We start from the raw sequence: 20,099 nt of genomic DNA, 5'->3' as shown, positions 1-20,099 counted from the left end.
ACATCACAATTTAAATAATCCACATACAAAATACATAAATTTACTTGTCCTGCAGACCAAATCATAAAAAATAAAAATAAAAACCTAAGAGAAAAATAATGCTTGAAAAATAGTTTTAAAGATATTAAGTCTAGATTACCCCCTAAAATGCCATTATTCTCTTGACTCACCCCCTAATGACCACATTGAATCTCAAATAAAACTCAATAAAACAGTTAAAATAGTTAGTTTTTTATTATTATTATTTGCTTCACTGCTGTCTCTTGTAACTTTTGGGAATATTTGTTTTAATGAACATAATATTTTAAATACAGTAATTATTATTATCCATGGAACATGTGTCTCTCTGCTCATTGAAAAGCATTAGACTTTGGATCATTGTGCTTTTATTTGTGATGATTATTTTGATTTTTAAAATGTGATGAAATGTTGTTTGACTATTATAACAATCTGCCTGGTTTGTATGTTAGTCACTGGCAAAAGCAATACAATACGCCGTTTGTTTTTACTGTGTAAAGGAAGAAAGCTAACTTTCGTCTGGATTTGCAACTGGTAGGCTACTATGATTAGAGTGACAAGTTTGCACTACATTAACAGGGTTGTAATAAAAATTGTACCATTTATGTGTAAGTTGAGCTAATCAAGATTGTGATAGTGTATTACCAATTATTGATGAATATGTAGCAGAAAATCAAAAAAGTGAAGATTTATTTTTCAAGAAATTTGAAGCCCAAATGTCTTCCAATTCTGTAATGAGTGACCCAAAAACTGTGTCATCAGAGATGATGTACTCTCTGTTGTTGGAGTGCCATTGTGCAAATGCAGCAACATGCAGTATTTCAGGCATTTGCAATTGCAGGGATAAATGCTCATAATCAATCTCAAACAACTACCACACTGAGATCAAAAGCATGCTATCTAGTGTGCACAGGTAAGTTATTACAGATAAGGACACATAGGCCTACTGTACATTATTTAAACTTAGTTGGATATAGAATATGGCAGTTTTTTTCTCAAACATTTTTAATAAAGAAATTTGAAAGCACAAACCATAGTACCATAATAACAACCAATGAAAGTCAGATACAAAATTGAATGACTGCAATATTAAAATTCTAATTTGACATGTGAGTGTTTGCTTTACAGGATGTTGTTGATACAGTGTTGATACAGATTAATGACATGTAGATATCATCTGCCTTCATTCTCACAGTTATGAGGGAAAAAAACAATCCTTTTATAGCATTCTGTTGTAAACATCCATCTATTCATTCTCTGAACCACTTACACTCACGAGGGTTGCAGGCGCCCGGGGCCTATCCCAGCTATCATTGGTCGAGAGATGGGCTACACCCTGAACTGGTCGTCAGCCAATCACCTGGCACAGATAGACAAACGACCACACAAACCTACGGACAATTTAGAGTGCCCAATCAACCTAACATGCATGTTTTTGTAATGTGGATATTGGAGTGCCTGCAGAAAACCCATGCAGGCACAGGGAGAACATGCAAACTCCACACATTAAGGCTGGAGCCCAGATTCAAACCCACGACTTCCAAACTGTGAGGTGGATGTACTAAGCAGTCGTCCATCGTGCTACCTGTTGTACATAACAACATTTAAATTTTCAACATACAAAAAGCATGGAATATCACTCTAAAAACAGTTACGGACACTTTAACACTTCACAGAACAGTGTCCAAAACACACAAGTATTCGCTATTCTTAAGAGAACATACGATACTGCATCTTGCCAAAGTGTGAGGTACTGCTAAATACCAGTCAGCTCATTTCAAGAGTGAAAACAAAACACACACAGAGGATCACTGTTGAGCTGTTACACATAGTAAGACATGAAACAGATCTTCCAATCAGGAAATAAATACAGTATATCATATTAGAATAACACTTTGTCCAATTTACTGCTGTCTTGTGGTGTGATATTTTGCAGTTGATTGTGTTGTGACATCTCCAAAAGCTACGTGCTATTGTTTTGAAGACATGGAACCAACAACAAAGAAAATTAGGTCACTTTCCCTGTTGTGGTCCTACCAAGCAGGAGACTGTATTCTTTCTATGAAATAAACTTGAGCCAAATGTGCTGCCGTGAACATATAGACAAGTCTACATACAAATGTAGACACTCTGCTGCACAGAGTATCATAGTCAGAAAATGAATAATGCTATATCAGTGTGACCTCACTGACTTCCAAAATCTCTACCCCGATCTGCGGGTTATGTCATTACTGAGACACTAATAAGGCACAGTTTTTAGAATCAGTTTGTCTTTAAAGGTGGAGCTACACGTCACCTCATTTGGCACCCCTTTCACTCCACTGAGGTGACTGTTGATCACGTGAAATCATGTGGAAATTCTCAGGTCAATGCATGTTATTCTACACTCGTGTCCGCACACCGACATTGTGGTGGTCTACACTGCCGAGAGGTCAATACGATTGGCCGAGTTGGTGCTTTTGTCCCATGTGTTCATCTTAGTGGGGGATAGACCTTCCTTGTTTCCATTCATCTACAAGATAGGAGAGTGGGAGAGTATTTAGCTCAGGCAGTTTCACAGCTCTTTGGTCTAGCCCATCTGTAACGCAAGGTCTCACAATGTCAGAGTTGAAGGGCTTCACGTTGATGTTACGCATGGAGCTGCTGGTGAGAGACCACACTTTGGTCTTGTGTTTGAAAGCAGCCCTGACCTACAGAGAGAGGAAACAACATTACACCATTGGACATTCTGGCCAAATTCAATAATGCTGGAGGGTGTGTGGAGATTTGCCTCCCACAAGGTTGAACAAAAGAAAATACACAAATGACAGAAAAAAAACATTTTACATGTGAAGCAACATACCTCAGAGTTAAGAAGACAATGAAACAAAAAGACAAAGAAGCCCTGTAAAGGAAGGAGAAGGTAGACATTTTAGGAGGACTTTCAACTGCAAATCTTTGGGAAATGCAAAAAGACGTACCTGCAATGAGTTGAAAATTGCAAATATATAAAGGAATGGCAAGGAGTGTGTGTTGACAGCTAAAACGCCAAAGATCCAGGAAATGCCAAGTATAGGTAGAAGTACTGCCACAGCCTTTGCAGTGAGCCTTAAAGGACAAACCACATTTTTTGTTTTGGTGTACCGTATACTGAACGGTATTTTGTCAGTAACTAAAGAAAAGCCTGATGAAAGAAAAGAGATACACTTACTTCACTGCATTGGCTTCCCCGTGAACTTTGTAATTCTCGCCACTGATACGAGATATTATTCTGGTTACCGATATCAAAATACCAACGTTTACCTGGAAATCACAAATGAAATAACACATGAAATTAAGAAAAACTACAATGAAAGAAAACTACATCTGGTTTCTACTAGCTGGGATAGACTAGACTCGTAAATGGAATACAGATTCATAATGAAATTAAAAAAAACAACACATGTAAATGACAGAATGTTACTCACCACAATGACACACAATGCTGGTGCCACAAAAGCCCAGATGGCTCCATTCCTCAGGGACAGCCAGCAGCTGAGAAAGCAAGGGCAGAGGAAAACTGGCATCTTATGTTGCCTTGTAATATGTTATTATTTTAGAGTGTTCCCGTGTAAAATGCAATTCTTCAACAGCCTTCAAATGATGATGATGATGCAATGCCACTAAGTTATGATGGAGTATTTAATTCAATTCGCTGTTATTCAATGATGTTCATTTTTCCATCTTACATGCAGATTACACTTACTTGTCAACCTCGCCATAACTGCCCAATGCTGATGTCATGGACACCACACAGATCACCAGTGGAGAGCCTGGTAAAAACAACAACAATAGCTGACTTAACAAAAACCTTCAACTGCTTAAAAAAATGACAAAGCATGTACTCATGGCATCATTGACACATTTTTAAAATATTTTTTAAAATCAGATTTGACAGTTGTTTGACAAAAAAAAAGAAGAAAAAATCAAACAACAACAAAATCTTGCCTAATACGGTCCAAATTTACACACGCATTTAAATATATAATCACACTATGTTGAAATCTGAGTTGTTGTGCATTTGCCAGGAACTTGGTGACACAGAATTACAGTAGTTAGATTCACTGTTCTAATTGCATATTACTAGATAGTAACAAACCACTGTGACCCTATGGCTTGTTATGTCATAGAAGATATTATCCCAACAAACTAACTGTTACCCATTGTCAAGCTCAAAGGTTCTTTGCACAGTACACAACGTTCAAACAATAATCAGCCAGATAAAAACGTTATAGTCTCAATGTAATAGACTTTAATTTGTACTGCAGGCTTATTGTACATACTGTACTGAATGTAGACTCTCAGGCCAGTCTTTCAAGCATAATTTACATTTAGCCACATAAAAAAACCTACTCTAGAGTGGTATAAAGGAAGCATCGGTAAAAAAAAAAAAAGTGGAAAAAAAAGCATAATGTTGCCACTAATGGGTTCAACATGGGGAAGGGGGCATTCCTCTGCAGCCATGGTATACAAATATCCAAAAGTCTTTTTTTAGAATAAGATCCGGAGAGGCAATTGTTACTGTGGAATGCGATTTAAAACAGATGTGCACAGTATAGAACATGATTTGCCTTTCACTAATCATATGTGACCAGCAAAACAGTCAAATCACATTTACAATAAAGGCCTGGAATAAAGACAATGGGGGTCATTTAGAGCGCAGCCTGTAACTGAAGGGCACTTGCTTAATGATATACCAATGAATAACTTACCCCAACCAATGCCATAGTAGTATATGTGTTTACTGCCTTCAGAACCAAACACCTTGACCACCATGCTGTAGAGGTGGAGGCCCTCCACGAGCATCCAGGCAAATGCGCTCAGAAAGAAGAAGTGAAGCAGGACAGCCATGATTTTACAAGGCAGCTGGCGCAGGGGACAGAAATATTGGCCAACAAGTCAAACATCCATATTGTTGTTGTCAGTTTGTTGGCTTATCATCATTGCCACTGTCTCAATGACCGACCACAGTGACCAATACTGTATATAATTACCGTTCCCGGGTCGAAGCTGGCACTGATGAGCAGTAAGATCTCAGCAACCAGAATGGCAAAAGACAGGTTAGCATGGATGTGATAGCGCTGGTTCCGGATGGTACTCACTGACCTGCAGTGCAGCATAGAGAGAAGTCAAATTCATATTATTCATTAAATACTATAACTTAAAATGTGTTAGAGCTGTTCTTATTGATACTTTACCAGAATATTTGATTTTCACTGCTCAAAATTACACTCATTTAAAAATTCACCAGTTTCTCCATGTCACATTGCAAAAATATGCATGTTAGGTAAATTGAAGACTATAGGATGGGCAATTGGCGGCACATGGGCCACATGTGGCTTGTGTCCACACTGTGAGTGCCCCATAATTAATAAAAACATAAAAATTTTGGGGTAAAGTACAAACATACTTCTTCTATTACAGTTTTCCCCCACATACACGCGGTTCAGCACCCATGATTTAATCTATTTGCATAAGTTTTGCCAAAATGTAATTTAAAATAAAAAAAATTGTGTTTTTTGCTCTGTTTTTGTTTTTGTGCTGATGAAAAAAATTGTGGCCCCCTCCATCATTTACGTTGCCCATCCATGCTCTAAATTGCTTATAAGTGTGAGTGTGAAAAGGTTGTCTGCCGTGTGATAAACTAGTGATCATAACATGGTGTACACATGCCTGTGGCTAAACTAGCTGGAATAAGTGATAGAAGATAGATGGAAGGAGTTGTGACTGGTGAAGGGGTAGCTGAATGAATGGATCGATGGTGGGTCGGCAGATTGATGGATGGATTATTCATTCATAACATCATGCATAATGTAAGTAACACAGGTTTTAATTTGTACGTATATGACCAACTGACTTTGAGCGAAAGGCGGGGTACACCCTGGACTTGTCACCAGTCAATTGCAGATTTTTTTTTCTTCAAGCTTATTATTGTTATTTTTTTATTTCACATTTTACTCCCCGTCCTATTGTGTCACTTATGGTAACATGCTCAATTTCTCTGCAGATTAAAGAATATGCTGATTTGGATAGCATTACAATAAAATATAGTCACATATTCATAACTTTCTTTACTGCATGGATAGTCCTTAGGACAAATAACTTTGTTACCAGGGCTAATGTGACCCAAACCAAGTGAAAAGCAGAGGTTTACATGCAATATAAGAGATATTTAGACATATATGTATAAAAGATACATACATGGATTAACAATGTAGGTAATGATATTGATACTCACGATAAGACTGCAAATGTTACGAGAGTGATGACCAGACAGAAAATGGAAATGGAGCATCCAACATAGCCAATGGTTGACAGTGCCACCCGGTGGCCGGTGGTGAGCTGTGCACAGAGACGCATGCACTCTTTTAAAATGCACCACGCAAGTAATTTCTTCCAACATTTTGTTCACAAGTTAGGAAATCGCAGCACCCACAATAAAACTGCTTCTTCTTTTCAGATATGGTTGTCACTCTAACACTCACGAAGCTTTAATAAAATGACTGAAATTAAGAAATATTTTATCATGGTGGTCAATAAACATGTCAATCATCATCATGCATTCATACACATATTTACCAACACTGCCCCATCTCTGTAAGAGTACAGTAAAACATCTATCTTTATTGTTGTGGAATAAGTGTGTTTTAGTGAAGTTGTACTTCATTCATACACTGGTGTAGGCCTTCACACAAAATGTTATTTTAAAGTCCGAGCTATTTCAAGAGGTTGGGTTTGATTCTCTATTAACTGTCTTCGCATGTGCCTTGTCATTACCAGAGTAGAGCAGTCTTAGACATCCCCAAAAAGGATGTGTGGTACATTCCCTTGCAGCTGAGGGATGAGGCAAACCACTAATTACAGAGTGACTAAGGGGAAAGAATAGCATCAAATAGACTTCTGCATTTAAATACGGTACTCAGCCACTGAGTGGTTTTCTATTTAAAACGAACAAGCAAAGTTGTTGGCCATACTCCAGTGGCTCATACTGTACATAGTGTTGGCATTCTAGCATTTGCTAGATGCCGACAGTTAAGATATTGGAGTGTGTTTATGAATAATACAACATGATTAGGGTAGTATACCACATATTTTGATCGGTAGATTTTCTTGCCCATCAATGGGCCTCTTATGGCACTGTGGTCCTTGAGGCCTGGACCATTGACCGTTGTAGTGACCCAAAAAACCCACATTCAATCATGGTTTCCTCCAGTAGTTCAGTAGAAAATCAGCAGTGAAACCAACGTAGTGATTGCGTAGGCATGATTATGATAGACCTAACACTGAGCAGCAGGCGAGCAAATGGGGCTTTTAGGACGGGCACTAAACTACAATTAACTGAGTAGTGCACCTCCTCCAAAGTAGAGGAAAGTGTGTTCAGAGTTTTGAAAACATGTTCTACATAAATGCGCTCTGTCAGTAGCTTAACATAGCATGCAAAAATGGCAAAAGCCTGCAAAGTCTGTGCCGATGACGTGTGTCATTATCCTTCAACTGTCTGTCGCGTTTTGTAGCTATCGCAGTGGTTTTGTCTATTGTTTCCGACCTGTCTCTGTCGTCTGATGTCAGTCAAACAGGACACGCCCTTCCTCATTCTGAGGCGTTTTGCATCTCAGATAGCAAAACACCAGAGTGGCCCGGGGACTATGTGTGGTTCCAGTTAGAGCGGAACTGATTCATTTTTGGCCATCGTTGCACTATGTTTACATATTATTGCTAATTAGGTTAAAAATGGCTAATGTGCAGCAGATTTTGATTTCTCTCTCAAATAGGAGTTGTGTTTTGTTTGTATCTACCACCAAGCACAAGCATGTAGGTCTGCGCTTCATCTATGTCTTCACTCTGTGTTGACAAGCAGACACACCATGCAACTGTTGCTTTGTTGTTGCTTTTCATCAGGCCAAAGAAATACATTTTCTTAAATGAAATTGACATCATATGCCTCACAAAGAGACAATGGAAAATGCTGTTCAACCCAGGAGTAGCCATCGCGGAAAGGTCATTATAATGGCAATATCAAAAAGTTGGCAGACAGTGTATACAGTGTACCGGTATAATATGTCATTTTATCAATGATGATGATTAGATATTTGGGGGGAAAAAAGTCATGTAATATGATAATTTTTGGGACTTATAATGTTGACGACCTTTATGGCAGCTTATTCATCTTATTGAGGACCGTTACCACGTACCAGTATTGGCCCGATACACAGCCTTATTTCAAGGTACCGACAGTGGCCGATACTAGTATTGGCCACTCTCTTGTGGCTGTTTTACGATCAGGAACTACAAATTAGAAAAATAGAACACTGCCTTTAATTTCATGCAATATTAAGTAAAAAGACTATATTGGATCAGGACCACTTTTTTTTTTTTAGACCTATACCAGCATGAATACTCAACTCTTGTATAGTCACCTGATACCGATACCAAGTACAGATACCACTAATACTTTTGATAAATTTCCCCAAGAAAACAATGGCAGATAATTTTAAAGAAAGACATATATATCCCAATATAACACTTTCCCTAAAAATACATGAAATTAATGGTAATTTTCTATTCCTCTAATTACCAATTTATAATGTGTGATCATAAAACACCCACAAGAGTTTTGAGTACCAATATCTTGAGAATCTAGAGAAATAGGGCGTTAAGTCAGCATTCTTTAAGGCCTTTTTAGCTATTTCCTTGATACTGATCTGGTAGTAGACCAAACTTTGAGTTTCTTAAATGTGTGGAATTAACTGCATACCTTCAAAGGAACAACTTGCATAAGAATGGCAAAGTTGGTGAGGTGGTTGCACAAACACACAGAGTATGTCATGTTTCCCTCTGAACGCACACAACCTTGATTGGACCAAACCCCCTCCTTGGAACTGAAAAAGAAAACATTTGTTGTTATAATATAAAAAAACTACCTCAAAAACATATTTAGTTGACGTTTCGTTGCTTGCAGAGATCAAACACCATTTTGAGAGAATTATCTTTACTTGAACTCATTTAGGGTCTTTTCCTATTGTGGTCGTCTTTTTTGTTTTTTGTTTTTTTAACTTTGTTACTAAGGGAGAGACAGGCAAAAGAGAAGGCATACTCCCATAGGGGGAAACAAGTATTCTGTGGTTTTGTTTCAACGTGTGGAAAAAACCATGGCAAACTGACTAAGAAAAGAATGATACTGTTCGATTCACCATGAATGTACATTATGAATCATCCCTGCAGCCCGAGCAAGGCAACAAACCACCCCAATGCTTATGCCACTAATAATTTTGGAATGATATTTTTGTGTTTTCTTCATGACTAACTGATGACAGTATTAAATATTATACATACTTTGAAAGTGTCATGTCTGGGACTCTGGTTTTGGTTGGGGGTCCCGATTGGTTCCTGAGTGGGGTCCTGCCCTTCCTCGGGTTGACCAATCCGGGCCCTCAGCCACTTGTGCCTGGTCCCAGGTGTGTCTAGTCTCCTCATCAGTGTGGGTGTATTTAGTTCCCGGGTGGCGATCAGTCGGCGTGGGATCATTGTCGCTTGTCGCGGTCACCGCCAATGTTCTGTCTGTTACTTTGATTTTGATCTTTTCAGTTCTTTGTTTATTTAATATTAACCAGTACCCCGGTTAGTGTTTTTTGTACAATAAAGGACGTCAGTCTAACCCGCACTCCTGCCGTGGTTCTCCTGCCTCCCTGCATTTGGGTCCTCTACTCCGCACTCGTGACAGACTCAACTCCGCAGCGTGACAGATCGTAACAGAAAGGATGTTGATGCAAAACATTCTTTGCACCAAAATCACACCTCAATTTTTCAAATTTGTGATATTTCTACGGTTAAATGAAGCTGAAATCTCACAATCAAAGCAATTCCTTGCAATTTTCCTGGCAAAGTAATGCTGCATGTACAGTTAATCACACACAAACACACACCCACCTATAGTCCAGGAAGGCACAGTACAGGAAGACTTTATTGCTTTGATTTAACACTTGTTCCTGCTGTTCTTCACTCTGAAAAGATAAAATAATACAGGACTTATTAAAAGTGCTTGTTTTACCTTGTAACATTTATCCCCCCAAAGCAAAAGACGCAACATGAAGTGTGCTACAGTACATATTATTATTAACTGCCGCGGAGGGATGAATGAAGCTCTGATTGTGACAGACAGTGCCAATGTTGCCAATGAACATTACAAAAGTAAATATGTTCCCAGAGCCTCAAAATGAAACCAGAGTATTTATAACAGAAAAGAAAAAAAACAAACAAATGAAGAAACAGGCTTAGGGGAAAAAACAAGATTATCACTCAATAAATAAAAAAATTAAAAATCCCGCTGTCCTAGAGAATGTAATTGGAGTTGAATGCACTCATTCCAAAACAACTCTTTAATGAAGAGAATTTGGTGTCCCCAATGAGCATGAGCTAATGACTGGGGCGCAGCAATTGACTTTGTTGTTAGGTCAAAGCACAACCCTTTTACTCACCAATATGCACAAATCTACTCAGATTTCTCATCTCTTCCTACTCCCTCAGCTTGGACTCCCAGACTCAAATCATTAGATGAACTGTGTCTGCACCATTTCCTTCTGGAAAAGTGCGAGTCAGAGCGGAATTGACAGTCAGATCGTTTTCTGGCCTGTTAGTCCAGTGATTCATTCGTATTACATTGCATAGCGCAACACCTTGACTTCATTGCGGGACCACTCTCACTCTCATTATGTCCGTTCTGCACATTCGGATCGATTGTGACACACCAGATGATTGCGTGGAGAGATATTCATGTGGCCTATTAGTCCACAAGAGCAAGCTTTGACGAGCTTCAAGTATGTCTGTGGGGGACTGCACTACTGAGAATTTTCTCTGCTCCCCCTCCTTATTTGGTGTGTATAAAATCACACTTAACAGAGCCAGGCTGTAATTGGCACTTTGTAAGACTCACTTTATAGTGTTATATTTGCTTTCCGCAATTGCAGTGCAATGAAAGAAGACTAATTATGTAGACCAAGCATTGAAGAAAACCCTGTCCATAATGATCAAACCCTTGGCGTGCAGCCGTGCACCACTCTCAGGATCAAACACACACGAAAAAAAGCGACTCTATATATAGGAAACATTCAATGACTTTGAGAGGTGTCAAGTCACCATGAGTTGCCAGAAAAGCTTCAGGTTTGGTGCAGTTATTCCCGCACTGTTGAGACCCATTAACTTCAAAATGTCAAAGGGTCATCATTTGGGCACCGGCCTCGGATTCTGATGGTAGGACCATGAGCAAAAATATGACACTTTCACGGCAATTACAGCTTTAAAATGTATTCTTTTGAAATATTCAGGTAAATAACTTTTTCTTCTATTAAACACGCTCTTTGGCTACACTAGTAAACAATAAATTTTTTCTTTAAAAAAATCCAAAAATACTGCGACAGTAAAAGTACTGATTTCCCAGAACATGAGTAGCTGCTTCTCTGCTTTTCTTCACTCTGTGACATAACGTCAGAACAAACACGAACTAAAGTTTGCCATGCAAGTTAGCCTTTTTATCTGGCTTGGTAGCAAGTCTGTCAATTTCACAAATTGTAGATGATTGCAAATGTTCATTTCAAGACTGTTGTAGTAATACGTTAACATTATCTTTATTGTGGTGGCGCGTTTGTAAATGTGAAATTATTCTTCTATCAATCTGCAGAACCGTTTCAATCTTTTGGATCCAACCAGCCCGTTGCAATACGATTAGCTGCCTGCTGCATCCATACATCATCTTTCAGCAGATCCTGCCTAAAACAACAGGGGGATTCAGAATAATGCAACTGCTGCACAATGTCAATGGAAAATTTTAGCAGTTTTGAAACAGTGACTTTTTTAAGCTGTTGTATACTGTACTGTCAAATAGGGAAATGATATTTGATGACAAATATCATTGGTTTTATAATTTTAATCATCAACAACATGATATAGTAAATTGTTGCTCTAACAGCAAAGTGAGAAGTATTGTTTTGATAGACTCTTCTAGTTGTTCTGCCTGTTAGCAATTAGCAACATCGATTTCCACGAAACTTTGTGGAGGGGACACACGTGCCGAGGAAGAATTGATTAAATTTGATACAAGTCTGGCTAAAAATGCAACATAGAAATATATTTGTGTTTTTTTTCCATTTGAGCTGCAGTGGAACTTTCCCCCTAACCCCAAAATGCAAATGGTTGACTCCTCTCCATCTATTCCAAACGTCTGACATCATTCTCCATGAACCACAAATAGCCTGGAAATTAACGCAGAGTTGCACACACATACAGCTCCACGATTTTTGCTGTTTGACTCATGAAGGAACTGTTGCCCCTCACCTGGAGAATGAAAAATGTCGTGATCTTAAGTTGCATTTTTTTTTTTTAAATCCTTCATAAGGATTACCAGTCCAGTGTCAGCAACAATAGGCTCCCCATTCACCCAATGCCCTGAATGAACACATGCGGTATGGACAATGGATTGATATGAAAAAATGTTGTGATTTGTCATAAAGTAATAGCTAGCATTTAAAAGACTAGTACGCCTTTGAAAGTATATGACCTTTTGGGTTGTATAGTATGTATTGTTCTGAGTGATATCAATGATTTTTTTTGTATCCCGCCCTCCTAGGTTCTTTGGTTGTTTCCACTTATCATTGTTGAAAGTGGTGTTACTCTTGTCGCCCGTTCTTTTATCAATTCATCCCTTGGCTGAGGTTCAGCTTCCTTTGTTCCACCCAGTGACTATTACTTGTGTTTGTTTGTTTGTTCATTTTCCTGTTGTTTTAATCAACTGTCAGCTTCGAAGTTCCTGCAAGTCTGCTCTTAATTGTGATCCCACTCCACCCATCGTGACAACTTAAACCATTCAGGGTTCTGCATAGAAATCTACTTTATATCAAAGTATTCACGTTTCCGCCTTTAATTTGTCACCCGTCTGTTCTTTTACTACTTGTGGAAAGTACTGCTTTGCTTGGCTTTAGTTTTCTCTCAAGCAACCCCACAGCAACTCTTTGTTTATGGTGGATCCAGAATGTGGTTGGAGTTGTTATCCTAGCAAAGATGCAGGAAAACGAAAGTCACTGGTGAGTGTTAAAATGCACTTAGAGATCTGGCCAAGCACACCACTTTGTTCCCGGGTGTCCAATAAGGCCTCAGTACGTCTCAGCCAAGAGTGCAGCTGGTTGCTCCAACACTTTATTAACAACAGAAGGCAAGCAAACACCATCGTGGAAATTCCTCTGAGCCTTGTAAGAAGAAAAACCGGCGCGCAAATGAAAAAGAGACTCGACACTAATGAGTGACAGGATAATAATAGAGAATATTTGGAAAGTGAAGATCCTCAATCTGTCAAACATCTTTTCAAGCGTCTCTGCTGTCTATGTTGATGCAATTGTCACCCACAGTGATATATATCTACAGCTGTTACTTTGATGTCAAGTCTTGACTACTCTATTCAATTCAATAATAGAATAAATGTATTATTTAACTATTGTTATAAATCCATGACCCTCATGAGGATAAGCAGTACAGAGATGAGATGTGGTTAGCTCATCTGACTCTCATTTCAAAGTTTCATATCTCAACTCGGGCATTTCTGGCTGAAATTTGCATGTTCTCCATCTCTGTGTCTTCGCCCTTTACAATAAACATTAGATTAATTGAGGGCTCAAAATTCACGGATGTGAACGTGAGCGGGAATTGTTGTTTGTCTATTTAATGCGTCTTTTGATTGACTGGCATTTACTCCAGGGTGTACCTGGGCGCTCACTGAAAGTCACCTGACTCCAGGTGACCATGACTGATATTAATCAGTACAAAATGGATGTATGCATAATGAGACAAATGAAAGATGAGAAAATGAATAAATTGAAACACACTTTCAAATGTTGCATGACAAAAAAATGTTCGAACATTTTTAATTTTTGTTGTTTTTACATAGATTTTTTTTTAACATTGAAAAAATATATATATATTATACTATATGTATATATATTGTAATCCTAAAATTATATGAAATTATATCGCAAGCCATTGTAAAATTATGCACAGTTCAGTTTGAACATTTATACTAATAATATTAACAATGCACTTAAATATAGGCCTATAGGAAAAATAAAACAGTGCTTAAACAACTCTAAAAGACTAAATGCAAATATACTTAAAATGAAATACAACTTGAACAGTACTTAACAAATGTAATGTGCTTGATCTAAGCCAGTGTAAAATTCTGAACAGTTTGAACATTAAATTCATTGATTCTTTCACATATCACTAGTGAGCCCACGTTACCTACTGGTACTTTTAACACACTTTGAGAACCACTGAAAAGGATTCCCAACCACAGTGCTGCAGCACATAAATGTACCTGCCGTGATAGATTAACAGGTGTGTGTGTGGATTATTTACTTAATATAAATAATGTATCTGTGTTCATCTATCTATATCAGTAATGTATAGTGACAGACATAACATAACTATAACTCTTCAAGATGGCAAAAGGTCAAATCCACTTGTTGCCAATCATACAGCAGAATAGCTTTGTGCTCAACTAAACATGCCCTGAGTTCACAACTTCATATTGAGTAAATTTATGACTAAAGTGAGATACAATCATCAGTATTTCAGTCAATTTGTAATTGTGTGCCTTAAAATTTGAGAAACGTCATACTTGGAAACACTGACCCGGAGAACTATAAATTTAGGATATTAGACGTGCCTGAATTAACAAAGGATAGGCATCATGTTTGGACTTCCTCGGTCTTAAAATGAACTGTAATTTTCTATTGTAAAACTGAGTCCATATGAACTAAAAGAAAATTAAAGTATATTAAAGAGGTGTGATGGGCGTGTGTAAATGAAACCATTTTTCTGTCAACCAACCAGCTGTACTAATGTGGAAACGTGGCAGCTGAGCATTGTATTTGTATTGGCCATATACAGGTAGAGTATACTGTAATTGGGTGAGGAGGACTGTGAGCATGATGGGGAAAATAATAAGGGATGAAAATAAGCACAATCATGTATCACAAAAACAGTCTTAGATTGTAACTCTAACCCTGCAATAATGTAAAACCAAGCTTCTCCGGCCTGTGCGTCACAGTACAGAGTGCGGCAATGGTAAAAACTCATAACACCCAAAAGTGATAATAATGCCTCTAAGTCACAACTCATTGAGCCACTAGAGGATTGTTGAAACCTGAACCATCAAGAACAGATTGAGACACACACACACACACACACAAAAATGACAGTTCTTTCAGCACATGAGATCACAACTGACAGATAAGTGCTGACAGAAACACACATTTTTAACTTATTTTGATTTTGGACAGCTGCTTTAGTATGATGTAATGATACATCAAACAGACATGACAAGGTCAGTTACATGTTAAGTGATCGTTACAGAACTCTTTGCTTTGGAAACAGAAGTATGTTTGTAGCATCATAAGCTATCTCAAAATAATTTTATCAGCCTGTCAGATTTCTGTCAAGTTGCACATCCGGCAGCAATTTAGATTTAACACGAAAAATCCTCTTTAATGTATCTCCGTTAAATGTCATGTTTCATATTGACAGTAATTTCATTTTATAGAAAGTATGTATCTTGATGAAACTTGTCTTTTTTTCCTTTTTTTTTGTGTGAGCTACCATATATTTTGTTGTCATTGTATCCGCCCACTTGGCTTTTCATTAATCACACTTTAGAATACAACCCTACAATTTAATTTTGGCGCAAATATTCATTGTGTGTCAAAAATATGGGCAGGATTTGATTCATTTGTGCAATGATTTGTTTGTCTAATTACTGCATTAAGATCTGGCAATTGGTTCAGTGAGTCAGTCTCAGGGGTTCGGCAGAGGTCAAGACACACACCCGACTTACTTGGCCTATCTGTGCTGCAGGGAATTTGGTGCGCTCAGAAGTCGACTTTCGACTATTATTATGGTACATCGTGATTTCTTTATTATTGTAATCCCTTCTTATTAACTATGTCGAGCACAAAAAGAAAGCGGTTAGATGAATATGTGCAATATAAATTCAATATAAATGTAAAACCAAACGTATGGTGTTCCACAGGGTTCCATTCTGGGGCCTCTGCTATTTTCAATGTATCTGCTGCCCCTGGGTTTCATCTTAAGAAAACAGCGTGGTTGTTTTTAAGTGCTCTATAGAGTTGAGTTGAGTGATTGGAGTCAGTGTCCTGCAGATTTGCAATGCCAATTCTATTCCAACACAACTAGCTATCTAGTAAAACTAAAAGAATACTTCCTTAAGCTTCATGGAGATGGGGAATACAAGAACACAACGCTTTCTGACTTCAAAGTGAAAAAAGCTAATATTCAATGAAAAGGCTACTCTCCCTGTTCATTTTGTTCACCCGTAAACCCTATGCCTATGTTTTGAATTTGGAAAAAAACAAATGATATTTTATTTTTCATTAAAGAAGGGTTTGGCGAATGTGCACATAAGACTGCACCAAAGACTGGCGGGGTTAACCAATCTCAGTCTTGCACATAATAACATGTATTTTCAGTGAAGGGTTGGCTATAAATCTTTATACAGTATGTGGACTTCCAATCTGAATGCATGCACTGGGACGCAACTGGTCCCAAGTGAGGTCATTGTGTCAGGGGACACATTATAAGACATGCAGCTGTGGTTATTACTCAGTCTCTGAGGTGGACACTCAAAACAAGAAGTGTTGATAGTCATGTGTTGAGTGAGGAAACTTTGGCTAAATAAAATGACTGCGGGAGTTGTTTTTGATACATTTGCAGTGCATGGTCTCAATAACGATGTCCCTTTGGTTTGAAATGGAAAAAAATATGGCAAACATATTTTGTCATTTCTTGAACAGCTAAAGTTTGCATGAACAAGTTGGTACTTTTCCATGAATGAATTCATTTGAATTCCCACAGGCTTTTGTATGAGCCCAGTGTAGTGTTTCTTTGGCCTTTGTAAGTAAAGCCACATTGAGCTTTGGCAGAGCCATTTGAGAAGAAGGAACATATGGAATCATATAGCCTGATTTTACAGAAATGCTTGTATTGGCCACTGCTTGACTGCATACATATTAGGGTGGACACGACGTGTTAAAATGAGGTGGTTGTAACAGAGGCAGTACCAATAACAAAACTCCTTGTTCAACAATGCAATGATTCAGGGCAATTTAGTGGTGTTTGTTTATACACTCCTTGAATTACATGACATATGAGTAAGGTTTAGGTCCCATTCACAAAAGAAAATGTTATAATTGTCATGTCGTGATGGCGAGAGGCTTAAATTCAAAATGCTTCCTACTAACTAACCTCATGCTCTTAAAATGAAATACCATTCTTTTTCAAAATACTTTTTATCTTGTATTTATTGTGTTTGTGTGTTTATCTGTCTATCTATCTATCTACATTATCTATCTATCTATCTATCTATCTATCTATCTATCTATCTATCTATCTATCTATCTATCTATCTATCTATCTATCTATCTATCTATCTATCTATCTATCTATCTATCTATCTATCTATCTATATAATTATCTGTCATTATTTTTTGGGGGACATTTTGTTTCTATCACAAGTACAAGTATTAGTATTATTAGTAGTATTTGGTATCGATGACCACGCAAGAGTTGACTACTTTTACTGGTATTGGTCTGAGAAATAATTTGGTTTTGAACAGCCCTAGAAAATAAAATTCATGCTGTGTTTGTCGGTGCGCTTCGTAGTTCGCAGTTGCTTTTTTGCTTTTGTGGCTAGCTCCGCCACCAGTTGTCACGGTAATCTGTATTATGCATTTACTCAGAAGTATTTAGGGTAGGGTTAGCGTCGGTTCACTTGTACAAGACAGTGCCCTTCCCTCAAAAAAGGTTTATGAATAAAACAAAAGAAGGCTTTGCTTCGTTGGTACAGGTAGATTGCAAATTCACAAGGACCGAGTGAGGCTGATCTGCACTTTTCCTCTCCTGTTCACCATTTGTCTTGGCCTTTTGATGAGGTCACCAAACTAATGCCATTTAATGTGCATGTATAACGGCGGGATCAAAATCTGTTTTTCAAATCCTCTAATTTTTGACCCCATTTATCTTCTTTGTTCATGAAATACGTAAGTCTTTCCATTTATTTACTTCATCCTGCCGCTTTGAGGGAGAACGGGGCATGCAGGAGGTGTCAGTGATTTTACTCAAGCATTAATGTTTAACTACAGAGCCCAAAGGCTCCCACTCCCCTTTCCCCACCTCCTCGACTCCACCTCCATCTGAACAAATCAGACAGCGCTAATAAATCTCTGATGGTGCCAGGTTCTAATCAACATTGAAACTGAGTGGCGTGAGAAAGCATGTGGGCCTCCTGGAGCCCTGATAACATTTTCTCTGGGAACTAAACTTGGTCAGCCCAGTGCCACGCAATGCATGACTGACCCTTACGGCAATGGCATGACCTCATTGCGCTATTGCTCTGACATCAATCAAGAGTGCAAGGTCACCAACTACACAGTGTTGAATTCAGCGTCGTACCTGCCATGACACAAGGTTGGCGACATCATCAGCCTATGATAGAGTAATTCCAATCCTGACATGAATCTGATAAGGAAAATAGATGACATTCAGAACTAAAACCTAAGCTCTATGCAAGTGACAACCCACCAAACTGTAACCATAGCAACCAGAAAGGCTTACGAGAAAGCTGATGCATGTCTGCCATAGACACATTCATTCAGCTTACTAAGTTTTAATGAAGTTGCCGGGTGCTTGTCAACTCCCTGATAATAAATAAAGAAGTCAAGCTGCAAATCACAAACTCTGTTCTTCTGTACTGGTGCCACGAGAGAATATCTGAGGAGACAATGAGTATCTGAACAGCCATTTGAAAAGGCTGTGCTTGGCTTGCAGGTATGGTGTGGACAGCCTCAGCTACTCCAGAAATAGGTGTATTTTACAAAATCAGGTCTGCGCACCAGAGCAGTGTAATGAACACAACAATCTCTGGACAGTTTCACAGCCGAAGCACTTGCCAAATTGCAGGTCAGCTAAATTTAAGTCATCAAATTATTGAGAATCAAAAATGCTTTAATGTTCCCGTGGGGAAAGTGAAGAACCTACCATTACAGCTAGTAATCTGTCTATCAGAATTCATATCAACAGTAAAAACACCTTACAAGGCTAAAGGTAAACATCTCAGAAGATTTGAAGGCTTCTTGCACAGTGTATGCTCAAACAAATTTGGTAAAAATAGTTACTGGGATCATGCCAGATAATTGCTGAATAAACATTTATCCCAGCAAGGAAAAATATTCTAAACAAAGGTGAATTGTTTCCATTTGCTCTCTTACAATCAATAAATCACTTCAAAACAAAGTGAATTTCTTTTTTATGGAGGGGTTGAGCAGAATTATATTAGATGTGCTTAAGCCCTGAATTCTGTTAAAATAATAGAACCAAATGAAGAAATGCTAATTTTAATGACCACAAAGGATAAAAACATTGATTTAAGTCTATCAATGGACAAGTGTCTATACACATCCGCCAACGGTCGGGTGCTGGTTGTCATTGATTTAAGTCTATGAAGCCTCGCTGTCGCAATTCCATCCGTGTAAGCAGCCTGCAGCCATCGTCTGTATACAATCAATTTCAAGAAAATGTTGTGGTGAGTTTCAATCTATTTCCATTGAATCTGGCACTGTCTTCCAGTAGTGAGGAAACTGTTGTTCATTATAAAGTTCCTGCTCTCCTCAGAGTACCAAAAGGTTTCAGGTCAAATTTGCATAATCAGTTCCCACCCTCTGGACGCCATATGTTTCTTGAAGAAGTGAAGAAGGCTCATGCAAATTACGACAGGTTTTACTCTTTGTGCTAGTCTGTCAGTGGTTTGCACAAATTGTCTTGCATAAAGGAACACCAGAAATAGAACTGCTACATTTCAAATAGGGACATCCATCTACTGCTACCACAGGAAAATCATAGCCCTTTGATAAGGTGGATGTCCCACACCCTACATCTGTATCTGCCAAACTGGAAAAACCTAAACACGGCATTTTCCCAGTATGACTGACTCACCCACAGTTAATGGAACA

At 38.3% G+C, this 20,099-nt stretch overlaps 1 protein-coding gene across 4 annotated transcripts in view; it reads right to left on the bottom strand.

Moving 5' to 3' along the window:
- Positions 1-835: 835 nt before the first annotated feature.
- adgrd1 (adhesion G protein-coupled receptor D1) overlaps positions 836-20,099 on the bottom strand; it is a 32,236-nt gene continuing 12,972 nt past the window's right edge. For 3 of the 4 annotated variants that reach the window (XM_077562493.1, XM_077562494.1, XM_077562495.1), the window contains exons 14-25: positions 9,964-10,037; positions 8,792-8,915; positions 6,275-6,378; positions 5,031-5,142; positions 4,749-4,902; positions 3,743-3,809; positions 3,465-3,531; positions 3,209-3,300; positions 2,979-3,105; positions 2,861-2,902; positions 2,616-2,708; positions 837-2,530 (exon numbers count right to left, since the gene is read on the bottom strand). In XM_077562493.1, coding sequence (XP_077418619.1) covers positions 2,435-2,530; positions 2,616-2,708; positions 2,861-2,902; positions 2,979-3,105; positions 3,209-3,300; positions 3,465-3,531; positions 3,743-3,809; positions 4,749-4,902; positions 5,031-5,142; positions 6,275-6,378; positions 8,792-8,915; positions 9,964-10,037 — 1,152 coding nt within the window. In that variant the 3' untranslated portion in view covers positions 837-2,434. Of the gene's footprint in view, positions 2,531-2,615; positions 2,709-2,860; positions 2,903-2,978; positions 3,106-3,208; positions 3,301-3,464; positions 3,532-3,742; positions 3,810-4,748; positions 4,903-5,030; positions 5,143-6,274; positions 6,379-8,791; positions 8,916-9,963; positions 10,038-20,099 lie in introns of all 4 variants that reach the window. The other variant, XM_077562496.1, reaches the window with a different exon arrangement.

This window comes from Vanacampus margaritifer, chromosome 3 (assembly GCF_051991255.1).
Source record: "Vanacampus margaritifer isolate UIUO_Vmar chromosome 3, RoL_Vmar_1.0, whole genome shotgun sequence".
NCBI classification, from domain to species: Eukaryota; Metazoa; Chordata; class Actinopteri; order Syngnathiformes; family Syngnathidae; genus Vanacampus; species Vanacampus margaritifer.
Note: the sequence above shows the minus strand (reverse complement) of the source record. Positions and strands in the feature narration are given on the sequence as shown.